At 45.8% G+C, this 20,114-nt stretch overlaps 1 protein-coding gene across 2 annotated transcripts in view; it reads right to left on the reverse strand.

The window, feature by feature from the left end:
• Positions 1-8,087: 8,087 nt before the first annotated feature.
• Positions 8,088-20,114, reverse strand: part of si:ch1073-220m6.1 (SLAM family member 7) — a 37,222-nt gene continuing 25,195 nt past the window's right edge. For both annotated transcript variants that reach the window (XM_057343437.1, XM_057343445.1), the window contains 5 exons: positions 14,664-14,960; positions 10,368-10,613; positions 10,114-10,262; positions 9,823-9,975; positions 8,088-9,668 (listed from right to left, as the gene is read on the reverse strand). In XM_057343437.1, coding sequence (XP_057199420.1) covers positions 9,513-9,668; positions 9,823-9,975; positions 10,114-10,262; positions 10,368-10,613; positions 14,664-14,960 — 1,001 coding nt within the window. In that variant the 3' untranslated portion in view covers positions 8,088-9,512. The remainder of the gene's footprint in view (positions 9,669-9,822; positions 9,976-10,113; positions 10,263-10,367; positions 10,614-14,663; positions 14,961-20,114) is intronic.

Raw genomic sequence — 20,114 nt, forward strand, 5'->3', positions numbered from 1 at the left:
AAGCGTCAAAAGACCAACTCAAGGAAACACTGATCACCATGATGGTGGCTGGGAACGTTCTTAAAACATAAAAAATGGACACTTTGAATGAATAACACGAATAACCTCTAAGGAATGTTCTTATAACAAACTTTTGTTAGCTGGGCAGTATTATTTTGGGTTACCAGTAGAAGAACTGTTACTTGGCTAAACTTAAATGTGACACAGTTACAGAACCCATTCAACAAATTGCTTGTTTAATATCATTATTGTTCAATAAAAATGTATATAAGTAAATATTAATAAAAAATCTTTCAAATAAAAAAGTCATATTATTAGCCACAAGCCACACTGATCAACAAACACAGACCAGAAATTAACTTCGCACCAGTTAGGTTTAGGGAGGTGATTAACAGGATAACAAGAGGACGGGGTCACATCACAATGGCAAGAGAGTACATGGCTGGCTGTCAAAACAGTGCCATGTGCTCACCACAAAACAAAACATCACACAAGGATAAAACAAAGACACACTAGACAGGAACCCTGACAGACCAGGTTCATGAAATCGGAACAGTTTAAAACAGTTTGCGTCTCCACTAAGCAGTGAATCCCAAATTACTTGAATTACTCACTTTCTAGCATGTCTGACAGTCCCTCTGACTCGAAATAAACCATTTTATTATTCAGTTACTCCAACAGTACTGAACTGAATTGGTGTGAAGGGTGAACTATTGAGCACGAGCAGCTGATACTGAGCGGTTAACCATCATGGTGATCAGTGTTTCCTTGAGTTGAGATCTTGACCCTTGACCATTACTTTGTTTAACTTGCTGAAACTGTGAGCTTTTAAAGTGCACTTATTATGGCAGTGCAAACGAGAACCTAGCCGAATGGTGTTGGTATGGAACCATGACACCACTGTGACGTTGTAATTTGATTCAGTGCTCGTGTTTTGATTGAGTGCTATGCTGTTGATCCTGAAAGAACATTATAAGATCAGGGAGTCTGATTGTATTTTGATGTCTAGAAAGATTTGTGAAAAATGGATGTACAGTAAGTTTATCAAAACACATTTTAGAATCACACAGACATCAAGAATCAGTTTATGAATCTCAGCAATGGTGAAAATCACCCAACTAATTTAGATAAACGGATCAACTGCAATGCATGCTGGGAATTATGAATGAGTTTTGTGTTATGATGTTACCCAGCATGCATTGCAACATGAAGTTTTCGTTTGCTGATTGTCACCATTGTTGAGATTCATACACTGATTCTTGATGTCTGTGTGTCTAAATTCCTTTTTTGGTTTTAATATTTATTTGTTTCAGTTTTCACAAATCTTTCTAGACAGCAAAATGCATCAAACTCCCAGACGTAATAATGTTCTTTCAGGATTAGCAACACAGCAATTTACTCAAATTTAAACATTATCGTAATCTCAATGACCACCAACCAACAACATTTGATTAGATTATCATTTGCAGTACCATAACAAATGTACTTAAAAAGTACATAGCTACAACGAATCTAAAGAGTAAATGTCAAGGGTCAAGAGCCCAACTCAAGGAAACACTGATCACCATGATGGTGACTTTTGTCAGCTGGGAACATTCTTAAAACATAAAAAACTGACATTTTGAATATTTTAAAACTTGAAAAACCTCTAAGGAACGTTCTTATAATAAACTTTTGTTAGCTGGGTTGTGTTTCAGGTTGTAGTTGTTGTGTTTCTCTGAGTATATTTTTTTGTAGTTTTTGTTGATATTTTCTGCAGTGAATTTGTTTGTTAACAGCAGTTGTTCATCACTAATGACTCAATCATCACTATAATAATAATGAAACTCAATACAAATTCTGTCAAACAGGAGCACAGAAAGGTGTTGGTTTTAGGATAAATCTGGGCCAGAATTGAAATGAACTGTTGTTTATATTTGGGTCAGTTCTGCTTTATTTGTTTTGTTTCTGGCTGACATGCGGCATTGCTTTGGCTTGCTTGTGGCCCAAACCTGGCAAACAGGAGCGGTCCACCCAAGTGCCATCATTCCACGCGGTATGTTGGCCAGATGAGGTGGTATGGGGAGTAAGGTGTGGGCCAGATTTGGGCCGCAACGATTTGCTGGTTTGGTTGCTATCTGGGATGAGCGTGGCGGGGCACGGAAGGTTCGCGGAGCTGATGTCGGTGGAGCAACATCCATGGGAGTCCCATTTCATCTCAGCTGCTTGCTGAAGCGGTGGACCTCACCGAAGCGGCAGTCGAGCTCAAACGGGAAGCAGACGGAGTTGCGGCTGCACTCAGAAAGAATGTAGCCAGCTGTGACCACAACATCTTCATCCACAGGTTCTCACAGACAGAACATGTCGGGTCGACAAATTCACTCTGAGCATGCTCGAGCCCCAAGCATGCAATGCATGTGTTGTGCCCGTCGGACTCGGGGATGAGAGTGTTACATCCAAGGACACATTGGCGAGACATGTCTGAAGACCGTGCACTTTGCAAGAGAGAAGAAAATTTCCTCTTTTAGACTCTGTGACTCGCTGCCAAAATGCCCAGGGGAACTCCGTTGAAGAAAAAAGGGACGGCTCCGCTGCATGCGTCGTAAATCCAGCAGTAGAATTAAACATTCAGAGAGAAAAATCACTCAGCATACACATTGCCTCACAGGTTCTGAAGAACAAAAGCTGAATGAACTGGCATGCCGTCTTCCTTTATACCCGTATGCACGGGGTAGAGACTGGCATGCGCATACCATTTGCCAAGTTCATTGGCCTTTTGAAATCCCTCTCGGAGAGGATAGGTTCTCAAGTTTAAACCCCATTCTGTCGACACAACTTTGAGAGACAGACAGAAAGTGAACTTGGCACTTGGTTGCTTAAGTGTTTCAAGGTGGTTACAATGGTGTTGCTAAGACATTCTGGGTCATTGCAAAGGAGTTGTAAGGTGGTTTCTAGGGTGCTCTAAATGATTGCTAGGGCATGGCTTGATAGCTTCACAAAGATCCTGTCGTTGGTATTATTTGCCCGCCATCATGCACAATCACTTATAAAAGTCATAGCACACCTCTCCTCAATAAGCTGCTAAGTTTTACGCCTCATTTATGGGTCTACGACAAACAGTACGGGACAAGTTATGCACCAAAGTTTTGTCCAGAAAAAAAAACTGAATAATAAGAAGAGCACCACTAACTTTGTGAAAAAAGTATTTAATAGGCTACTCAAGCAAAAGAATAGACACAAGTGCAACCCAAGTATACTTATAAGTCAAAAGATTAAGCACACGTATAGGCCAAATATACTGTACTTAAACTTTTACTGACTAAAATCAAGTATACTTAAGAGTAAATTTAAGTATATTTCTAGACTGAAAGTATACTTTCCTATTTTAAGTTTAAAAGAAGTATACTTATAGCACACTTTAATGAACTTCTTTTTGATAAGGGAAGACACTAATTTTCGCCACCTCCAGGCGTATGTATGTAATAGATGAACCAAGAAATATCACCAGTATATCAGTGTCAACACACAAGGGGAACGAGTGCTGGACCATTGCTACTTTCCCTTCCGTGACGTCTACAAATCACATTTGGCAAATCAGACCACTCTTCCTTCCTTCTCCTGCCGGCATACAGGCAGAAACTGAAGCAGGAAGCACCGGCACTTAAGATGATCCAGTGCTGGTCGGACCAATCAGACTTGATCCTTCAACACTGTTTTGATCTCGCGGACTGGGAGATGTTCCGGTCCGCCTCCGGATGTGTTTCATCAGGAAGTACATAGAGGACGTTGTGCTGACCAAAACAATAAGGATTTTCCCGAACCAGAAACCATGGTTATACAGCGATGTTCATGCGACACTTAATGCACGGACCTCTGCTTTTAATTCAGGAAACGCAAATGAGTATAAGCAAGCCAGCTATGCCCTCCGCAAAACTATCAAATCCGCCAAACGTAATTACAAGAACAAGATCGAGGATCAGTTTAACACCACTGATTTGAGAAGTATGCGGCATGGACTGAACATCATCACAGGCTTCAAAAGGAATAAAAACTCTGCTGTGAACACCACTACCTCACTCCTGGACGAGCTAAACACCTTTTATGCTCATTTCTAGGAAAATAACACCGCCAGTGTAGTGAGAACCCCCACGATCGAGGCGACAGAGGCTACGTCACTCACCGTCTCTGTAGCGGATGTAACCCGATCCTTCCGACAGGTGAATATCCGCAAAGCCACGGACCCAGACGGCATCCCGGGTCACGTCATCAGAGCGTGCGCATACCAACTAGCCGGAGTCTTCAGGGATATTTTCAACCTTTCCCTTTCTCTGTCCATCGTACCCACATGCTTCAAAACATCCACTATTGTACCTGTACCAAAGCAACCCAAAATGACTTGCTTAATGACTGGCGTCCTGATGCTCTGACCCCCATCATCAGCAAATGCTTTGAGAGGCTAATTAAAGATTTCATCTGCTCTGTTCTGCCTCCCTAACTGGACCCACTACAGTTTGCATACAACCGCTCTATTGATGATGCCATTGCACATACACTACACATTGCTCTCTCCCACCTGGAAAAAAAGAACACATATGTGAGAATGCTGTTTATAGACTACAGCTCTGCATTCAACACCATTGTGCCCTCCAAGCTAGATGTGAAACTCTGGGCGCTGAGCTTAAACAGCTTGCTGTGCAACTGGATCCTGAACTTCCTGTCTAGCAGACGTCAGTTAGTCAGATTTGGCAACAATAACTCCTCATCACTGACCCTAAACACTGGAGCGCCACAAGGATGTGTTCTCAGCCCACTCCTGTATACCCTGTACACACACGACTGCGTGGCAATACTCAGCTCCAACTGCATCATAAAGTTTGCCGACGACACGACGGTGGTAGGTCTGTTCACTGTCACTGACGAAACTGCCTACAGAGAAGAGGTGGCTCTGTGTCTGGGTGGATCCCCTTTTTGGATAGGAGCTATATGGCCGAAGGTCCACTGCAGACTATACCATCAGCCTGCACCATCACCACCTCTGGACCCGTCTCACGACAGAAAGGGTTCATGTCCAATGTGATGGACCTGCCACTGAAATCTGCTTAAGAACCTGGCATCCGGAGACTTTCTCCAACTGCCTCTCCAGAGCCTGTGCAGAAGTTGTCTGTCTCTCCATTATCCGTGCACAATATGGTCACAATTCCAGAGCATGAGTGCAACATGGCTGCCTCAACAGAGCTGGTCGCAAGTCTATTGGTCCCAGAGGCACCTGTTTTGAGGGTTCTTGAGGTTCTGCCCCTGGAGTCAGCCCTGCAAGTAATGGCTACGGCCCTGTTGTGCGTTTGGGCTGCGCACTTCTCGTCTGCTCCCGAGGTCACGATGGCAGTGCCATGTGCTCTCAGTCACGACCAGGGTGGCTGAACCTGAGTCCCCTGTGCTTCCTGTCACAGACAAGATGGTTGTCCCTGAGTTCCCTTTGTTCACTGCTTTGTCCAAGATGGCCTCCTCTGAGCTCTTTGTGTTCATTGTCTCAGCCAAGATGGCTGCCCTGAACTCTACTGTGCTCTGGCCCCTGACACCACCAGCTCCTCCCTGGTCGCCAGCTCCACCCTGGCTCCGGATGCCACCGGCTCTGCCCTGGATACCATCACCACTCTGGTTTCCAGCTTCACTGTGGCTCCTGATACCGCCTGCTCCATCCTGGTTTCCAGTAGCCTCCGGTTGCGCCCTGGCTCCCTGCTGCTCTGCCTTGACGCTCTGCTGCATTGCCCTGGGAGTGAATGATCAGCGCTCTCCTCCACCTTCAATACCACAGCTGAGGTGAGACCCGTGAGCAAGGCACTGATCCCTCAACTACTACCCGGGCGCCACAGCAATGGCTGCTCACTGCTCTGTGCGTGCGTGCGTGCAATAGAGTAGAAAGGATATAGGAATGGAAGGAAGGGTAAACTATATATGTACAATATATAAATAGTGTAGGGGAGTGGGGAAGTGTCCATGTAAAGTGCAGGTGCTGTGCAATATATGTATGTATATATATACTGTATATGTATTATACAATTTGTACAATGTATGCATATGTGTGTGCAAAAACAGTCCTGTTGTCGTGTGAGTTTCTGTTAAGTTCTGGTTGAGGGCCCGGATAGCATGAGGGAAGAAGCTCCTCCTCATTCTCTCTGTATTTGCCTTCAAGGAGCGGAAACGCTTTCCTGACCGCAACAGAGAGAACAATGGTTGAGGTCTTTCACTATCCTCCTGGCCTTGGTCAAGCACCGTCTAGTGTAGATGGTGTGCAGATCAGGAAGCTCAGTTTGGATGGAACGCTCAGCTGATCGTCATTGTTGGAGATCAGGCCCACCACAACCGTGTCGTCATCAAACTTGACAATGGTGGTTGAGTTGTAAGTGGCTACACAGTCATATGTGTACAGTGAGTACAGCAGGGGGCTCAGAATGCAACCTCGGGGGGCTCCGGTGCTGAGGGTGAGGGTAGGCGAGACATGTTTGTCTGTCAGGAAGTTGGAAATCCAGCAACAAAGCGATGGGCTGAGTCCTAGCACTTCCAGCTTGGAGGTGATTATGGAGGGAATTATGGTGTTAAATGCTGAACTGTAGTCGACGAACAGCATTTTAACATAATTCCATTTTCTGTTGTCCAGATGGTTCAGGGCTGTATGATGGAGATGTGCGATTGCATCCTCTGTGGAGCCGTTAGGACGATGAACTCTCTTACTAATCTTTCAAAGCACTTCATCACAGTGGATGTTAGAGCTACTGGACGGTAGTCGTTAAGACAGGCAGGCTGGGGTTTCTTTGGGACAGGAATAATGGTGGACTGTTTAAAGCATGAGGGGATTACAGACTGTTCCAGGGAGAGGTTGAAAATCTCTGTAAATACCGGAGCTAGTTGGTCAGTGCAGGCTCTCAGTAACCGACCTGTGATGCCATCTGGTCCTGCTGCTTTCCTGGTATTCACTTTCTGAAGGCTGTTCTCACGTCGTGCTCAGAGATGATGAATGCATTGTTCACTTCGGTACTCTCTGCTTGCATGCTGTTAGCAGTGTTGTTAAACCCGCCAGCTCCGTTAGTGCTATTAGCTGGCACGCTGTTAACGTTTCTGGCACCGTTAGCTGCAGCTTCGAAGCGAGCATAAAAGGTGTTTAGCTCATTTGCAAGTGAAGCGTCCGCGTTCATCGCCCTGGAGGGTGGTGTTTTGTAGTCCGTCATTGTTCTTAGTCCTTGCCACATGTTTCTTGAGCTCTGATGAAAGAGAGACTGAAGCTTTTTACTATAACGATGCTTTGCTGTTTTCACTGCTCTACACGTGTTATAGGATGCAGCTTTGTGTTCTTCCATGTTCCCGGTCGCAAGCCCCACGTTGTAGGCAGCAAAGCGTGATTTCAGAGCATCGCGGATAGTTTTATCCACCCACGGCTTCTGGTTGGGAAATGGGAAATGTTCTGATGGTTGTTTTCTCTACTGTCTCATCTTCCAGTTTCCCAATAAATCCCACAACTGCTTCCGTAAACTCGTTGATGTTATCAGAGCTGCGCCTGAACATGTCCCAGTCTGCGTCATCCAGAGCGTCCTGAAGTGCAGCCACCGATTGGTCTGTCCAGCATGCCGGAACATGTCCCACTCTGCGTCATCCAGAGCGTCCTGAAGTGCTGCTACCGATTGGGATTTGGGTCACTTCTTTTGTTGTTCCTCAGGATCTCTCTCGGACAGCTTGGATCCGAGGTTAAAAACGGAGTTGGGTGAGTACATTCTAAGCCAATAGATATGAGTCGCTCTGTTGTAGGTTATGTAGTCCATGTCGAAGACAAAGTGCAGAATGATGTACAAAATAAACTAAAATAAGTAAAGTGTGATCGGAGCAGCGGGAACGGCAGCCGATCTTACCGGCGCCATCATTCCAGATAAGTATGTTAAGTCTGTTTTTCTCCTAAACAAATGCTATACTCTTCAGCACAATGTTAATCTCTTAAAAATGGTAACCCCTATGCGGTAATACTACATCCATAGCAAACACAACAGCACAACCATTTTGAATAAAAAAAAATATTGTAGCTTGTCACGCGTATAGCATATAGAAAGCGCACGACGAAGGAGCAGAGTCAAATGAGGAACTTTAATAAATCTACAAGAGAAAATCACTACAAAACACTAGAAAAATCACAACGCAATACACAAACAATACCAGTCAAAGAAATTGGGCAAAACACAGGGCTAATAACAGGGGCAAACTTAATCAAGGTAAACTGAAACAGGTGTGGGGCAATTAACAACCAAGGGAACGTGGAGCAGGCAAGGGGCAGGTGACTTAAAAGAGTCCAGAGGGAGGAGTCAGGGGGAGGTTCAGAGACCAGTCATGAAGGCGGCCCACGGTGGAGTCGCCAGAGGAAGGAGCCATGGTGGAGGAAGGGCTGGCGACACCGGGGGTTGACTGATTGGGATGGAGCCGGTGGAGGAGGAGCCTGGAGTGTCTTTTTGTTTTGCTCAACAAAAGAAAAGACAGGGTGCTACTAAACACAGGGCTATACACGAACAACTAAACTAGACACAGGTGTAAATTATGGAAAATCATGAAAACTGTTAACTAGGGAAACCAATCTGAAACCAATATAACAAAAGTGATAATAAACAAGGAACAAAAGAAAAAATGACATACAAACAAAAACACAAGGAAACAATGAAGTCAATGAACACAATGATCATAAACTTGACAGCAATACCTTTTGGAGAGAAAAAAGCTAATGCAAAATAATAATAATGATGATTTAGTATACTGCTGCTTCAAAATGCCTCTTTAGATCATCTCTCATGTATGCAAACCATTGTGTTATTTTATGGCATACCCACAGTGAGCAAAAACCCCACCAGCACACGCAAATGCAGCACCCGGTCACTTAAACTGAACCTTTTTGAAAACTCCTGCCAGTGTGAAGATTTTTATTTTGGTGTATGACACTGGAATGCGCGGCACTATCTCCTTTATTTGATGTCAGATTCCAGGCTTCTGATTGGCCAACACGGCATTATGGCTAGGGTTATATCACCACCTGTTGGTTTGGCATGCTCTTGACAGTGCTTCATAACATGTTTTTGCGTTTTCGTGTGGACGTGAAGGAAAAATAACTCTTGTACGTGAGTGTTCTCATTCAGTATTGTGACCTTAACTGAAATGAAACTGAACTAAAATGTAATTTAACTTGACTGAATAAATCCGAAAAGTAGTTGAATAATTAATCACAATGCTCATACTATCACTGTTGCATTAAATTGTTTCTCCAATCCAGACAGAGTTTAGAAAATGGATCATCTGTATCTTTATAATTAATTTCGTCTGACTTTAATTGCTTAAAAATATATTTTTATACGCTGTATATTTGTTTTCTTCATCACTTGGAATTACTGCCTTTTCCTTGTCAACCAGCTTATTTATTAACCAATATAGGCCCAACAGCTGTACATGTAAATGAAAATACACACAGCAAGTAAAACACACAGCAGGAAAAGAAGACATAATCCAAAAAATCATATTTCTCCCAGTTTGCAGTAAACTGTGTTGATTTGCTCCGAATCTGGTTCTGCCACCTGGTGGACTGTAGCTCTTACTTTTACAGTTCTGTCCTCTTGAGGGCGTTCTTGCTCCTGATTTACTTCCACACTGTTAGCGTGATGAGCCTTTGGCTAAAAACACACAAACCAAGCAAGTGAAACAATGTTTCTTTATCTCAACTTATTATACTAGTTAAACAAAGGTTCTATTTAAATTAGAATGTCACAGTTATGAGTCAGCAAATATTCATTCATATTCCCTGAATCTTTCTTAGATGCATCATACATGTTTTGATGGGGTGTCGTATATGGTTGTGTCTATACTGTTGTCAGTGTTGTTTTCTGGGGGAGTCTGGAAGGAGTTTGGTTTCTGAACTGTGCTGTAGATAGTTTCAGGACCTTGTTCATTTGCTGTACCATCTACCCCGGTAGAACTAGACTGAACAGTAAGAAAGAATGGGGTCAAAAACGTTGCCATGAAAATTATTTCACTTACATTAAGCCCCAAAAGACCTACAAAAACAAGTCTATGGAATTTTATGTATATATTTTTTAAATCATAGAAAAACATTTCTACCTGTGGGAAAACTTTGGAAGATTTTTGCTTTCTGAATAACACTATCATCAAACCCAAAAGCAAACTCGACACAACACAAACACAGAGGGTGATGACAATCCAAAACACAAATCTTGGAGGTGAGCGAAAATCTGTTTGTTTCTCCCGGCCTGTGAGAAAAAAGAATGGTTTTTTTTTAAATGATCAGAATTTATGAAGGTAACTGTCAACTTTGTTAAAAAGACTAACAACTTTCAAATTAAATTGATGCTTACACATAATTGTAATTGTGGATTCGTTGGTGCTCACATGGTTGTTGGCCAGACATTGAACATCTCTGCTGTCTAGTGCAGTAACAGTGATGTTAGTAGAGGTTAGAAAGACATGTGTTTTTGTACAAATACTTTGGTCACAGTCGTAAGTGGCCCAACTTCCATCAGCTGAACAATTTACTGAGGTCTGACACCCTCCAGTGGAAAAATTAAAGTTGTGATTCACGATTGTAGGTTTAGAGACTGCATCTGGGAAGAGTTCAGACACGGGTGAGTTAGCGACAAGATCTGCAGTAACAGCAAAATCAGTGATGATAAATTAACACTGTTCAGTGTTCATATTGTTACTTTCTACAGGCAGAAGAAGTAACATTAAAACGTGACTTTTAATAATGTTGATTCAGTTTATCTTGATGTTTGACTAAATAAATAGACAAATAGATTTCACAAAGATTTACCCACAATCTAATATTTTTCATAACTGCTGATAAAGGACCACAACAGCAATGAAATGCCAAAGCTTCATAGACGTAGTTTATAAAAATCTAATATTTTTGTTTTGTTTTTGTGGTTCCCTATCAAAAGCTACTCTCGATGCTGCATTTCAAAACGCTATGGGAACATTCTTTGTTCGACCGGTTGTGAAGCACGTGTGCCAAACATGCCAAAATTTGGCTTAAATAACCTTGGTGGATGACATAGTTAATTACACACACCCGAGGTCTATAAATACTCGTGAAACGAACATATCCTCAGGTTCGTTTGTCTTCAAGGACCGCTTTGTGTTTGTGCGTGCGTGTGCGTGTGTGTGGGAAGGGTAAACCCTACGGTATGGGGACAAAATGTCCCCACAAAGATGGCAATATCCAAAACCCTTGTCCTTGTGAGCAGACAGTTGTGTGTGATTGTTAGGGTTAGGGGGTGGGTTAGACTAATTGTCTCTAGATTAAGCTCTAAATATATTTACAACTACTCATGGCGGAGTCATAGAAGAGATGTGTCCCTCCTTGTGAGAGGCTCCTCTCTGACTATGACTCGCATGAGTTTTGTTTCGAGTGCTTGGGGGCTGAACACGCTGTTCTTGGGCTCGAGGGAGAGTGTGAACATTGCGAAGCTTTTGACATCAAAGTTCTTTGCGCTCGGCTCGCGTTTTTTAAACTGCTGTTTAAACAAAACTGTTTTTTGAGCCGCCTCTCCCTCCTTAGCCTCCTGGGGATCACGCCGCGATATGGCTGAAGCATGCCCTGGCACTTCTTCAGATCAGGCTGAGGACCTGGCTTCCCTTGCTTCTGTGGAGTTTGAGAGGACCTCCTCGGAGCGTCCCGCTCGCGATATCAAAGCGTACGAGGGTGTACTGGGGGTGGTGACTCATTCAGTCGAGAGACTAAATCTCGACTGGCCACAGGAGCAAGAGGTCCCCAAACACTCTAAACTGTATGACAGATTTCTGTCAGGTGGCCAGCCTTTTTTGGTGATCTAAACCTTACTCGTCCCGTCGATTTATTCGACTATCATGGACGCAAAGACACAGGGATATATGATGATGCCCCACGTGGAAGAGATGTTGGCAGGCTATCTCTCCCCTGGGACATCATCAACCCTGAAGAAGCCTGTACTCCCCACCAAGCCGTGTAGAATAACATCTTTCTTTTGTTGGGAAGGTTTTCCAGGCAGCGGGTCAGGCTGATGCTGCTCTGCACACCATGGCGCTTGTGCCAGTGTATCAGACTGACCTGCTTAATGACCTGTGCACAGGCAGGTCTTTTGACGAGGAGGCGTTTTCAGAACTTCGCCGGGCTACAGATGTATCCCTCCGTGCCACCAAACAGACGGCCCGTGCTATCGGCCGATCAATGGCTGCTTTGGTTTCCACGGAAAGGCACCTGTGGCTCAACCTTACAGGCATCAAGGACAGGGACCGGTCGTTCCTCCTTGATGCCCCCGTTTCGCCGGTTAATACCGTTGTCAGTAGATTCCGGGAGGCGAGGCACCATGAGGAGGCGTTCGTGAAGTTTCTTTGGGTGCCGGCCACCCAAACACCTAGACCTGTTCTGGCCCGGTCTACCTCAGGCGTAAGGTCCAGAAGGAGAGCGTGGTGAATCGTGCTCCCCTTCATAGAGATAGGGGAGTGGGTCGCCGTGCTTTTCAGGCCGCCTCTGGGAGGCCAGACTTGAGGAATGTCATCTCCTCAAATAAGAGGTCCTGATGTCTGTGCGCCCAGGACCGTGGGGGTGTGCCCTCCCAGGAAGGGGCGCTTAATATTTCAAGAGAGATTAGAGGCTCCTTCCTGGCACCCTCAGGGGACCTCAACATATTGTTATGTGTCTGGTTATCTCCTGCCAAGATTCAGGACGCCAGACATCTAACGCCCCCCCAACAAGTGTCAAAATTAATACCCCTTTCAGAGAAATTGGCAGCGTGGAGACTACTGCCAGATATTTCCCCTTGGGTAGTAAGGACTGTAGGAACAGGCTACAGAATTCAGTTCGCATACCGTCCTCCGCGTTTCAACGGCGTGGTCTCCACTTCCGTGAAACCGGAATGAGCTCATTTGTTGACACAGGATCTGCAAGCTCTGCTGGACAAAGGGGCCATAGAACGTGGTTCCCTGTCAGACAGAGAGGCAGGCTATTAAAGTCGGTATTTTCTGGTTTCCAAAAATGATGGGGGGTTGCGTCCGATTTTAGATCTTCGTGGGTTGAACCGCTACCTAAGATTTCATCCAAGGGCTAATCCCCAGAGGCAAATACAGGTTACGTGCCGGGGCTTCGTACCGTTTCTATGTGGCTCAGACCTCGGTTTCTGATTTTAGATCCCACTCTCGGTCCGTGTTGTCGTCGCAAGATGCTAACGACAGACACTTCCCTCATGGGTTGGGGTGCAGTCTTAGATGTCAGAGCGATTTACATTCCGGGGCATATGAAGGTGGGTGCAGACTTGCTGTCCAGACAAGCTGTGACAAATGGGGAATGGAAACTCCACCCCGAAGTAGTCAATCAAATCTGGGAAAGATTTTACGAAGCAGAGGTGGACCTCTTTGCTTCACAGAAACAGCACAGTGTCCCCTTTACTTCTCTCTGACTCCTCCAGCTCCCCTGGGTCTGGACGCGATGGCCCATATGTGGCCCAGACTGCGTCTGCGACACTTCATGCATTTCCTCCGATCTCGCTGCTCCCGGGAGTCCTGGCCAAGGTCCATCAACAGGGGTCTCGCCTATTATTGATAGGTATCCCTATCAATAATATCCTAGTATCCCTCCTCGACGGCTCGCCTTGGGCGATTCCAGTCAGGAGAGATCTTTTGTCTCAGGCACAGGGGACAGTGTTTCATCCCCGTCCAGAGCTCTGGAACCTCCATGCCTTGCCCCTGAAGGGGACCAAGTAAGAGATGCTGGACTTTCAGCCGATATAGTAGAGACCATTTTAAGCGCTAGGGCTCCCTCCACTAGGAAAAGTTATGCCCTCAGATGGCGTGTTTTCGAAATGTGGTGTGTGACACACCATGCAGACCCAGGTCACTGCCAGATTGTTCCAGTGCTGGAGTTTCTGAAAGGAAAACCTCAGGGTTTATGTGGCCGCCATTTTGGCTTGCCATGCTCTGATTGATGGAGATTCTGTGGGGAAACACCTGTTAGTCGTCCGCTTCATTTGTGGAGCTAAACGGTTGAGACCACCCACTAGACCGACAGTCCCTTCATGGGACTTAGCTATAGTGCTCGAGGGTCTGGTTGGTACCCTATTCGAACCAATGGAGTCAGTACCTGTCAGGTTTCTGACCCAAAATATGTTTTTTTTTAATGGCTATTACTTCTCTGAAGAGAGTTGGAGATTTGCAGGCCCTGTCAGTCTCGCCATCCTGTTCCCATAGCGTTTTGAAATGCAGCATCAAGAGTAGCTTTTGATAGGGAACGTCTCGGGTTACTTGGCTGTAACCCTGTTTCCTTAAAAAGCGGGAACGAGATGCTGTGCCTCAATGCCGTACTGTGGGCGTGCTCGGACGTCCTTTCAGACAAAGTTTGAACCTGAGGATATGTTCGTTTCACGCGTATTTATAGACCTCAAGTGTGTGTAATTAACTACGTCACACACCGAGGTTATTTAAGCCAAATTTTGGCATGTTTGGCACACGTGCTTCACAACCGGTCGAACAAAGAATGTTCCCATAGCGTTTCGAAATGCAGCATCTCGTTCCCGCTTTTTAAGGGAACAGGGTTACAGCCAAGTAACCCGAGACGTTCCCCCCCACACGTCTGTTATCAGTAAATAAGAGAAAGAAAAAAAGAAAAGTTATTAACTTACTCTCCACTGTTAACCTAAATTCAGCCAGTATTGTGTCCTCCCAGTTTGTGAGGGCCTTATATATCCCACTGTCATTTTTCTGAAGGTTATTAATTGTCAATGACTTATCTGGGTGCATGTTCACTCTCTTCTTATAAAATGGAGAAACACCACTTGTATCAGCAATCAATTTCTTGGTTAACATATCGTTGTCAGTTCGTCGCCATTTAACCATTGACTGATTTGTGTCAATAATGTTGAAATGTATAGAACTTCCTTTCAATCCATATTTGTCCTCCAATGAGTCGACGCTAAAATCTGCAGAAATAAAAATAATAAAATGATGTCTCTTCAGAGAACATGTTCTATTCTGTTAAAAGTAGTAATGGTGCATGCAGTATTATTTAACTGTGCATTTTCAAAGGATGCCACATTTGATATAAGCAAATGTCAACATCCAACACTCATATCTATTTCCATTAAAAGACATTTAGGGCAGTTTCCCGGACAGGGCTTAAGCCTAGTTCCAGACTAACTTAAATGTTAGAGGTGTCTTGATTTAAAACAACTTGCACTGACATATCTTAAATTATACCATGGTCTGAATACTTGATTCTGATTGGCTGGAATGTGTGCATCAAAACTGTTTAATACACGGGTAGTTCCAGTCAGTTTGAAATAACTGGTGAAAACAACTGTCATTTTCACCTCTCTGATCATATATTACACCGTAAACATCAATAACGTCTCAGGTTACGACTGTAACCATAGTTCCCTGAGATAGGGAACGAGACACTGCGTCATGGAATGACTCTATGGGGGAACGCCAGAAACGTGACTCGTGTGAAATTGTGTATGGAACTAACTCGCGATTTATAGTCACGAGGAGATGACGTCACTGATGACTTCACGAGTGACGCGAATATTGGAAGGTATAAATAGACCGCGGTAAACAAGTGCAACTCAACTTCTGTAAAAAATGAAGCAAAAGCTACAGGCACAAGGAGTATGGCAATGAGACGCAGTGTCTCGTTCCCTATCTCAGGGAACTATGGTTACAGTCGTAACCTGAGATGTTCCCTTTCGAGGGAACTCAACACTACATCATGGAATGACTCTATGGGGGACGACATGCCCACTACTCCATAGTGAGTTGTGACTGTCCTGGTGTGAAGGTGTCTACGCACATTTTAGGACATAAGAACCTGGGACCCAGGTAAGGAAGAAAGGTCTCCTCAGAGAGGTAATGGCTAGTAAGAAGGCCAGCTTGAAGGATACATTTTTGTCCGAGCTGGACTCCATAGGCTCAAAAGGTGCCTGGGAAATCCCTTCTAGGACTATGGCTAGGTCCCACGCCGGAACTCTAGTCTGAGAAGGAGGTCTCAATCTTACTGTGCCACGCAGGAAACGAACGACCAAGGGGTGTCTCCCCACTGACCCCTGAGGCAGTGGGGAGCGAAAGGCAGAGATAGCTGCCACATATACCTTGATAGTAGAAGGAGCTAGATCTGTAGAAAAACGGTCTTGAAGAAACTCTAGAACTGAAGCTAACGGGCAGGTAACTGGGTCCAAATTCCTTTCATTACACCATAAGGTGAACAGTTTCCACTTCAAGGCATAAAGTTTCCTGGTGGAGGGAGCCCTAGAATTCAGGATGGTCTCAACAACCTCAGTTGAGAGACCTTGGTTCAACAATTCACTCCCCTCAGTGGCCAAGCCCAAAGTTTCCACAACTCTGGGCGGGGGTGATATATTGTGCCTCCGGCTTGAGTCAGGAAGTCCCTCCTCAGAGGATTCCTCAGAGGAATCTCCAATGGCTGACCCGTTCCAATGCTGACCCTCTAGGAGCGACTGGGGGAAAGGCATACAGACGCTGCCTTGGCCACGTCTGTACCATGGCATCCAGTCCCAATGGGGCTGGATGAGTAAGTGAAAACCACAGAGGGCAATGAGATGGCTCTTGGGACGCAAACAGATCGCTCTCGGCTCGGCCGAACCTTCCCCAGATTTGCTCCACCACTTCTGGGTGTAGTCTCCATTTCCCGGGCCTCAGCCCCTGCCTTGACATCATGTCTGCTCCCACATTCTGAACTCCAGGGATGTACATCACCCTGAGCGATATAAACTTCTCCTGGGCCCAGAGGAGAACCTGGTGCGCCAGTTTGCAGAGAGGGCATGACCTCAGGCCCCCTTGATGATTTAAGTAAGAGACCACTGTTGTATTGTCTGTTCTGACTATAACATGATGGCCTCTGAGGACTGGGAGGAAGTACTTCAGTGCTCGTAGTACAGCTAACATCTCCAGGCAATTTATGTGCCAGTGGTGATGCTGAGTGACCTTCCACTATTACCCCCAGCCTGTGAGGGACGCATCCGTCATCACTATTTTCCTGTGACATTAAGTCCCCAATTTCAGACCTTGATTCAGAAACCAAGGTTTCTTCCATATAATCAGGGAACAAAGGCATCTGCGCGTAACTCTGATCATATGGAACGGATTGCCTCTCCGGGAAAACCCTTTGCTCTTTAGCCACCACTGTAAGGGTCTCATATGCAGGAGGCCAAAAGGAACTACGTTGGACGCTGCCGCCATTAGACCCAATATTCTTTGGAAATACTTCACAGTGTAGGCATGGCCTAGCCTGATCATGGACACCGCTGACAGGATCGATTCGACACGTGCAGGGGACAACTGTGCCTGCATCGTGACGGAATCCCACACTACCCCAAGGAATGTAGTCCTCTGTTGGGGAGTTAGGTTGCTCTTTTTGGCATTGAGCCGTAACCCCAGATGCTTCATATGGTCGAGGACGAGATCTCGATGTCGAACCGCCATCTCGTGAGACTGAGCTAATATTAACCAGTCGTCTATGTAATTTAATATGCGGATCCCTTGAAGTCTCAATGGAGCAAGGGCTGAATCCATGCATTTTGTGAAGGTGCGTGGGGAGAGAGCTAGGCCGAATGGAAGAACTTGATATTGGTAAGCTTTGCCCCCGAAAGCGAACCTGAGAAACTTCCTATGTTGATGAAGGATACAAATGTGGAAGTACGCATCTTTCAGATCTATCCTGGTGAACCAGTCCTCTTATCTGATTTCGGCCACAATAATAGGGATAGTGAGCATCTTGAACTTGTATCTCCTCAGAGATTTGTTGAGGTGTCTCAGATCCAAAATGGGCCTCAGCCCTTCATTCTTTTTTGGAACTATGAAGTACCGGCTGTAAAAACCTGTTTGACTCTTGTGGGGGAAACATACTCTATGGCCCCTTTCGCTAAGAGAGACAACACTTCTTGTTCTAACACCCGAGCTTTTTCAGGGTCCACCTCGGTGGAGAACACCCCTCTGAAATTTGGAGGGCGGAAAGCGAATTGAATCCTGTACCCCTTCTCTATTGTGCAAAGAAGCCATTGCGTGAGATTGGGGAGCTTCCTCCACTCGTGGAAGAAGTGCACTAAGGGAGTCAGCCTCTCGACGCTGACTCCGGGAGTGTGAAGTTCGGTGCCCTGAAGCTATTGAACGGCAGGGGATGGTGGCCCCTTTACCTTCTTTCTTATGAACACTAGGTCTACAGCTTCTTCGGGTAGACTCTTTGTTGTGAAAGTCGAGGTGTCCCGAAGCGTCATAGATGGCGGGGTTAAAGTATCGTCTTCCAGAGGGCTTCTTGAGAGGACAGGACTCATCTGACCTCCAAGAGGGGGCGCCCTCTGATTCCCTGTCGCAACATCAGGTTTTTTTGGCAGCAGACTTCCGATTTGAGACGATGGTAGTTCTCAAATCGGGTCTAGCCTGTTTAGCAGGATATCGAGGTTGCTGACTTGACCCCCAAGCTCTCTGAGGGGGGGAACGAGTAGCAACACTCTGTTTCTGCTGCTGTCTATATGTGCTTGTGGATGGCTGGGGCTGCCCTCGGGCTACAGGCCCCTGGGGGTAAGAGCGGCGAGGAATGAATGTATTAAAAGCGGCCGCTTGGCGCGTTGTCTCTTGGTACCGGTCAACAGCAGTGTTGACCGTGTCACCAAAGAGGCCTTTAGACACTATCGGTGCATCAAGAAGCACCGACTTGTCCTTATCTTTAATGCCTGATAAATTCAGCCATAAGTGTCTCTCCGTGGCTACTAGTGCCTCCATGGAGCGCCCAGTACTTTGGGCTGTCTCCTTGGTAGCCCGGAGAGTGAGATCTCCCACTGTCTTGAGCTCAGACAGTAGCCCAGGATCTAGGACCTCGCCCTCTTTAATCTCCCCCATCAAGTCAGCCTGGTATGCTTGTAAAAGACCCATGGTGTGTAGACATGAGCCAGCCCGACCTGCAGCCATGTAAGCCTTGCCCACCAGACTAGACGTAACACGGCATGGTTTTGTGGGCAATGTTGGGGGTTTCAAGGATGATGCTGCTTCCGGTGAAAGATAAGTTGCCAGTGTATCTTCCACCTTGGGCATCATCCCATGGCCTTTGTCTCTAGCCCCTAAGACTGCGGAGAAGCTAGCAGATGTGGTGGCTATACATGAGGAGTATGGCTTTTTCCACGATTTAGACAGCTCATCATGTAAATCGGGAAAAAACGGTAACCCCCTACACTGAGGCTGTGCCCGCTTTATTAAGAACCTTTCGTCCAATTTGCTAGCGGGCTTAACCTCTGTTTGCTCTATGGGCCAGTTAACATTCAGTTTGGCTGCCGCCCTGGCAAGAGCCTCCACTATCTCCTCATACCCAGGGGAAAGAGGAATTTCATGAAATTCCTCTAATACATCTGTATTAATAGTAGCACTCTCTTGGTCCTCAAAACTAGAGCAGTGCATAGAGCTCTAGGACGGGGCGTGAGAATCCGCCATGCGGGCTCCCGAATCCCTTCCGAAAGCACTGTGACTGGGGGACTGAGAAGAGGCAGAAGCCGTCTCAGCACCCCCACGAAGCTCCATCTGCGAGCCCCATGATCTGAGACGCCGCGCCGCCTCGACAGAAGCGAGTCCCGAACCATGAGGCTTGCGGATTTTGCCTAACTCGTCAAACAAAGCTGCACGGGAGTTGAGCGTTCTGAGAGGTAGCCACAGACAGTGTTCACAGGCAGCTCCCTCGAGAGCTGCCTTAGCATGCTCAGCTCCCAAACATTCTACACATATCTCGTGTGTATCCCCACCAGTAATGTATCTAGGGAAGGGTGTAGCACACGGCTTATATTTTATCTTTCTCTTACTCATTTTACTAAAATTATCTAACACAACTCTTTGATAACTTTAGACAAGGGACAAGACACATTCACATACACAGATCGCTTTGCTGAAATGGCAGAAGCTGAGTTGCGCTGTTTACCGTGGTCTATTTATATCTTCCGGTATTTGTGGCCCTTGTGACGTCATCGATGACGTCATCTCATCGTGACTATAAATCGCGAGTTAGTTCCATACACAATTTCACGCGAGTCACGCTGCTGGCGTTCCCCCATAGAGTCATTCCATGATGCAGTGTTGAG

Source organism: Triplophysa rosa, linkage group LG1, assembly GCF_024868665.1.
Source record: "Triplophysa rosa linkage group LG1, Trosa_1v2, whole genome shotgun sequence".
Classification (NCBI taxonomy): domain Eukaryota; kingdom Metazoa; phylum Chordata; class Actinopteri; order Cypriniformes; family Nemacheilidae; genus Triplophysa; species Triplophysa rosa.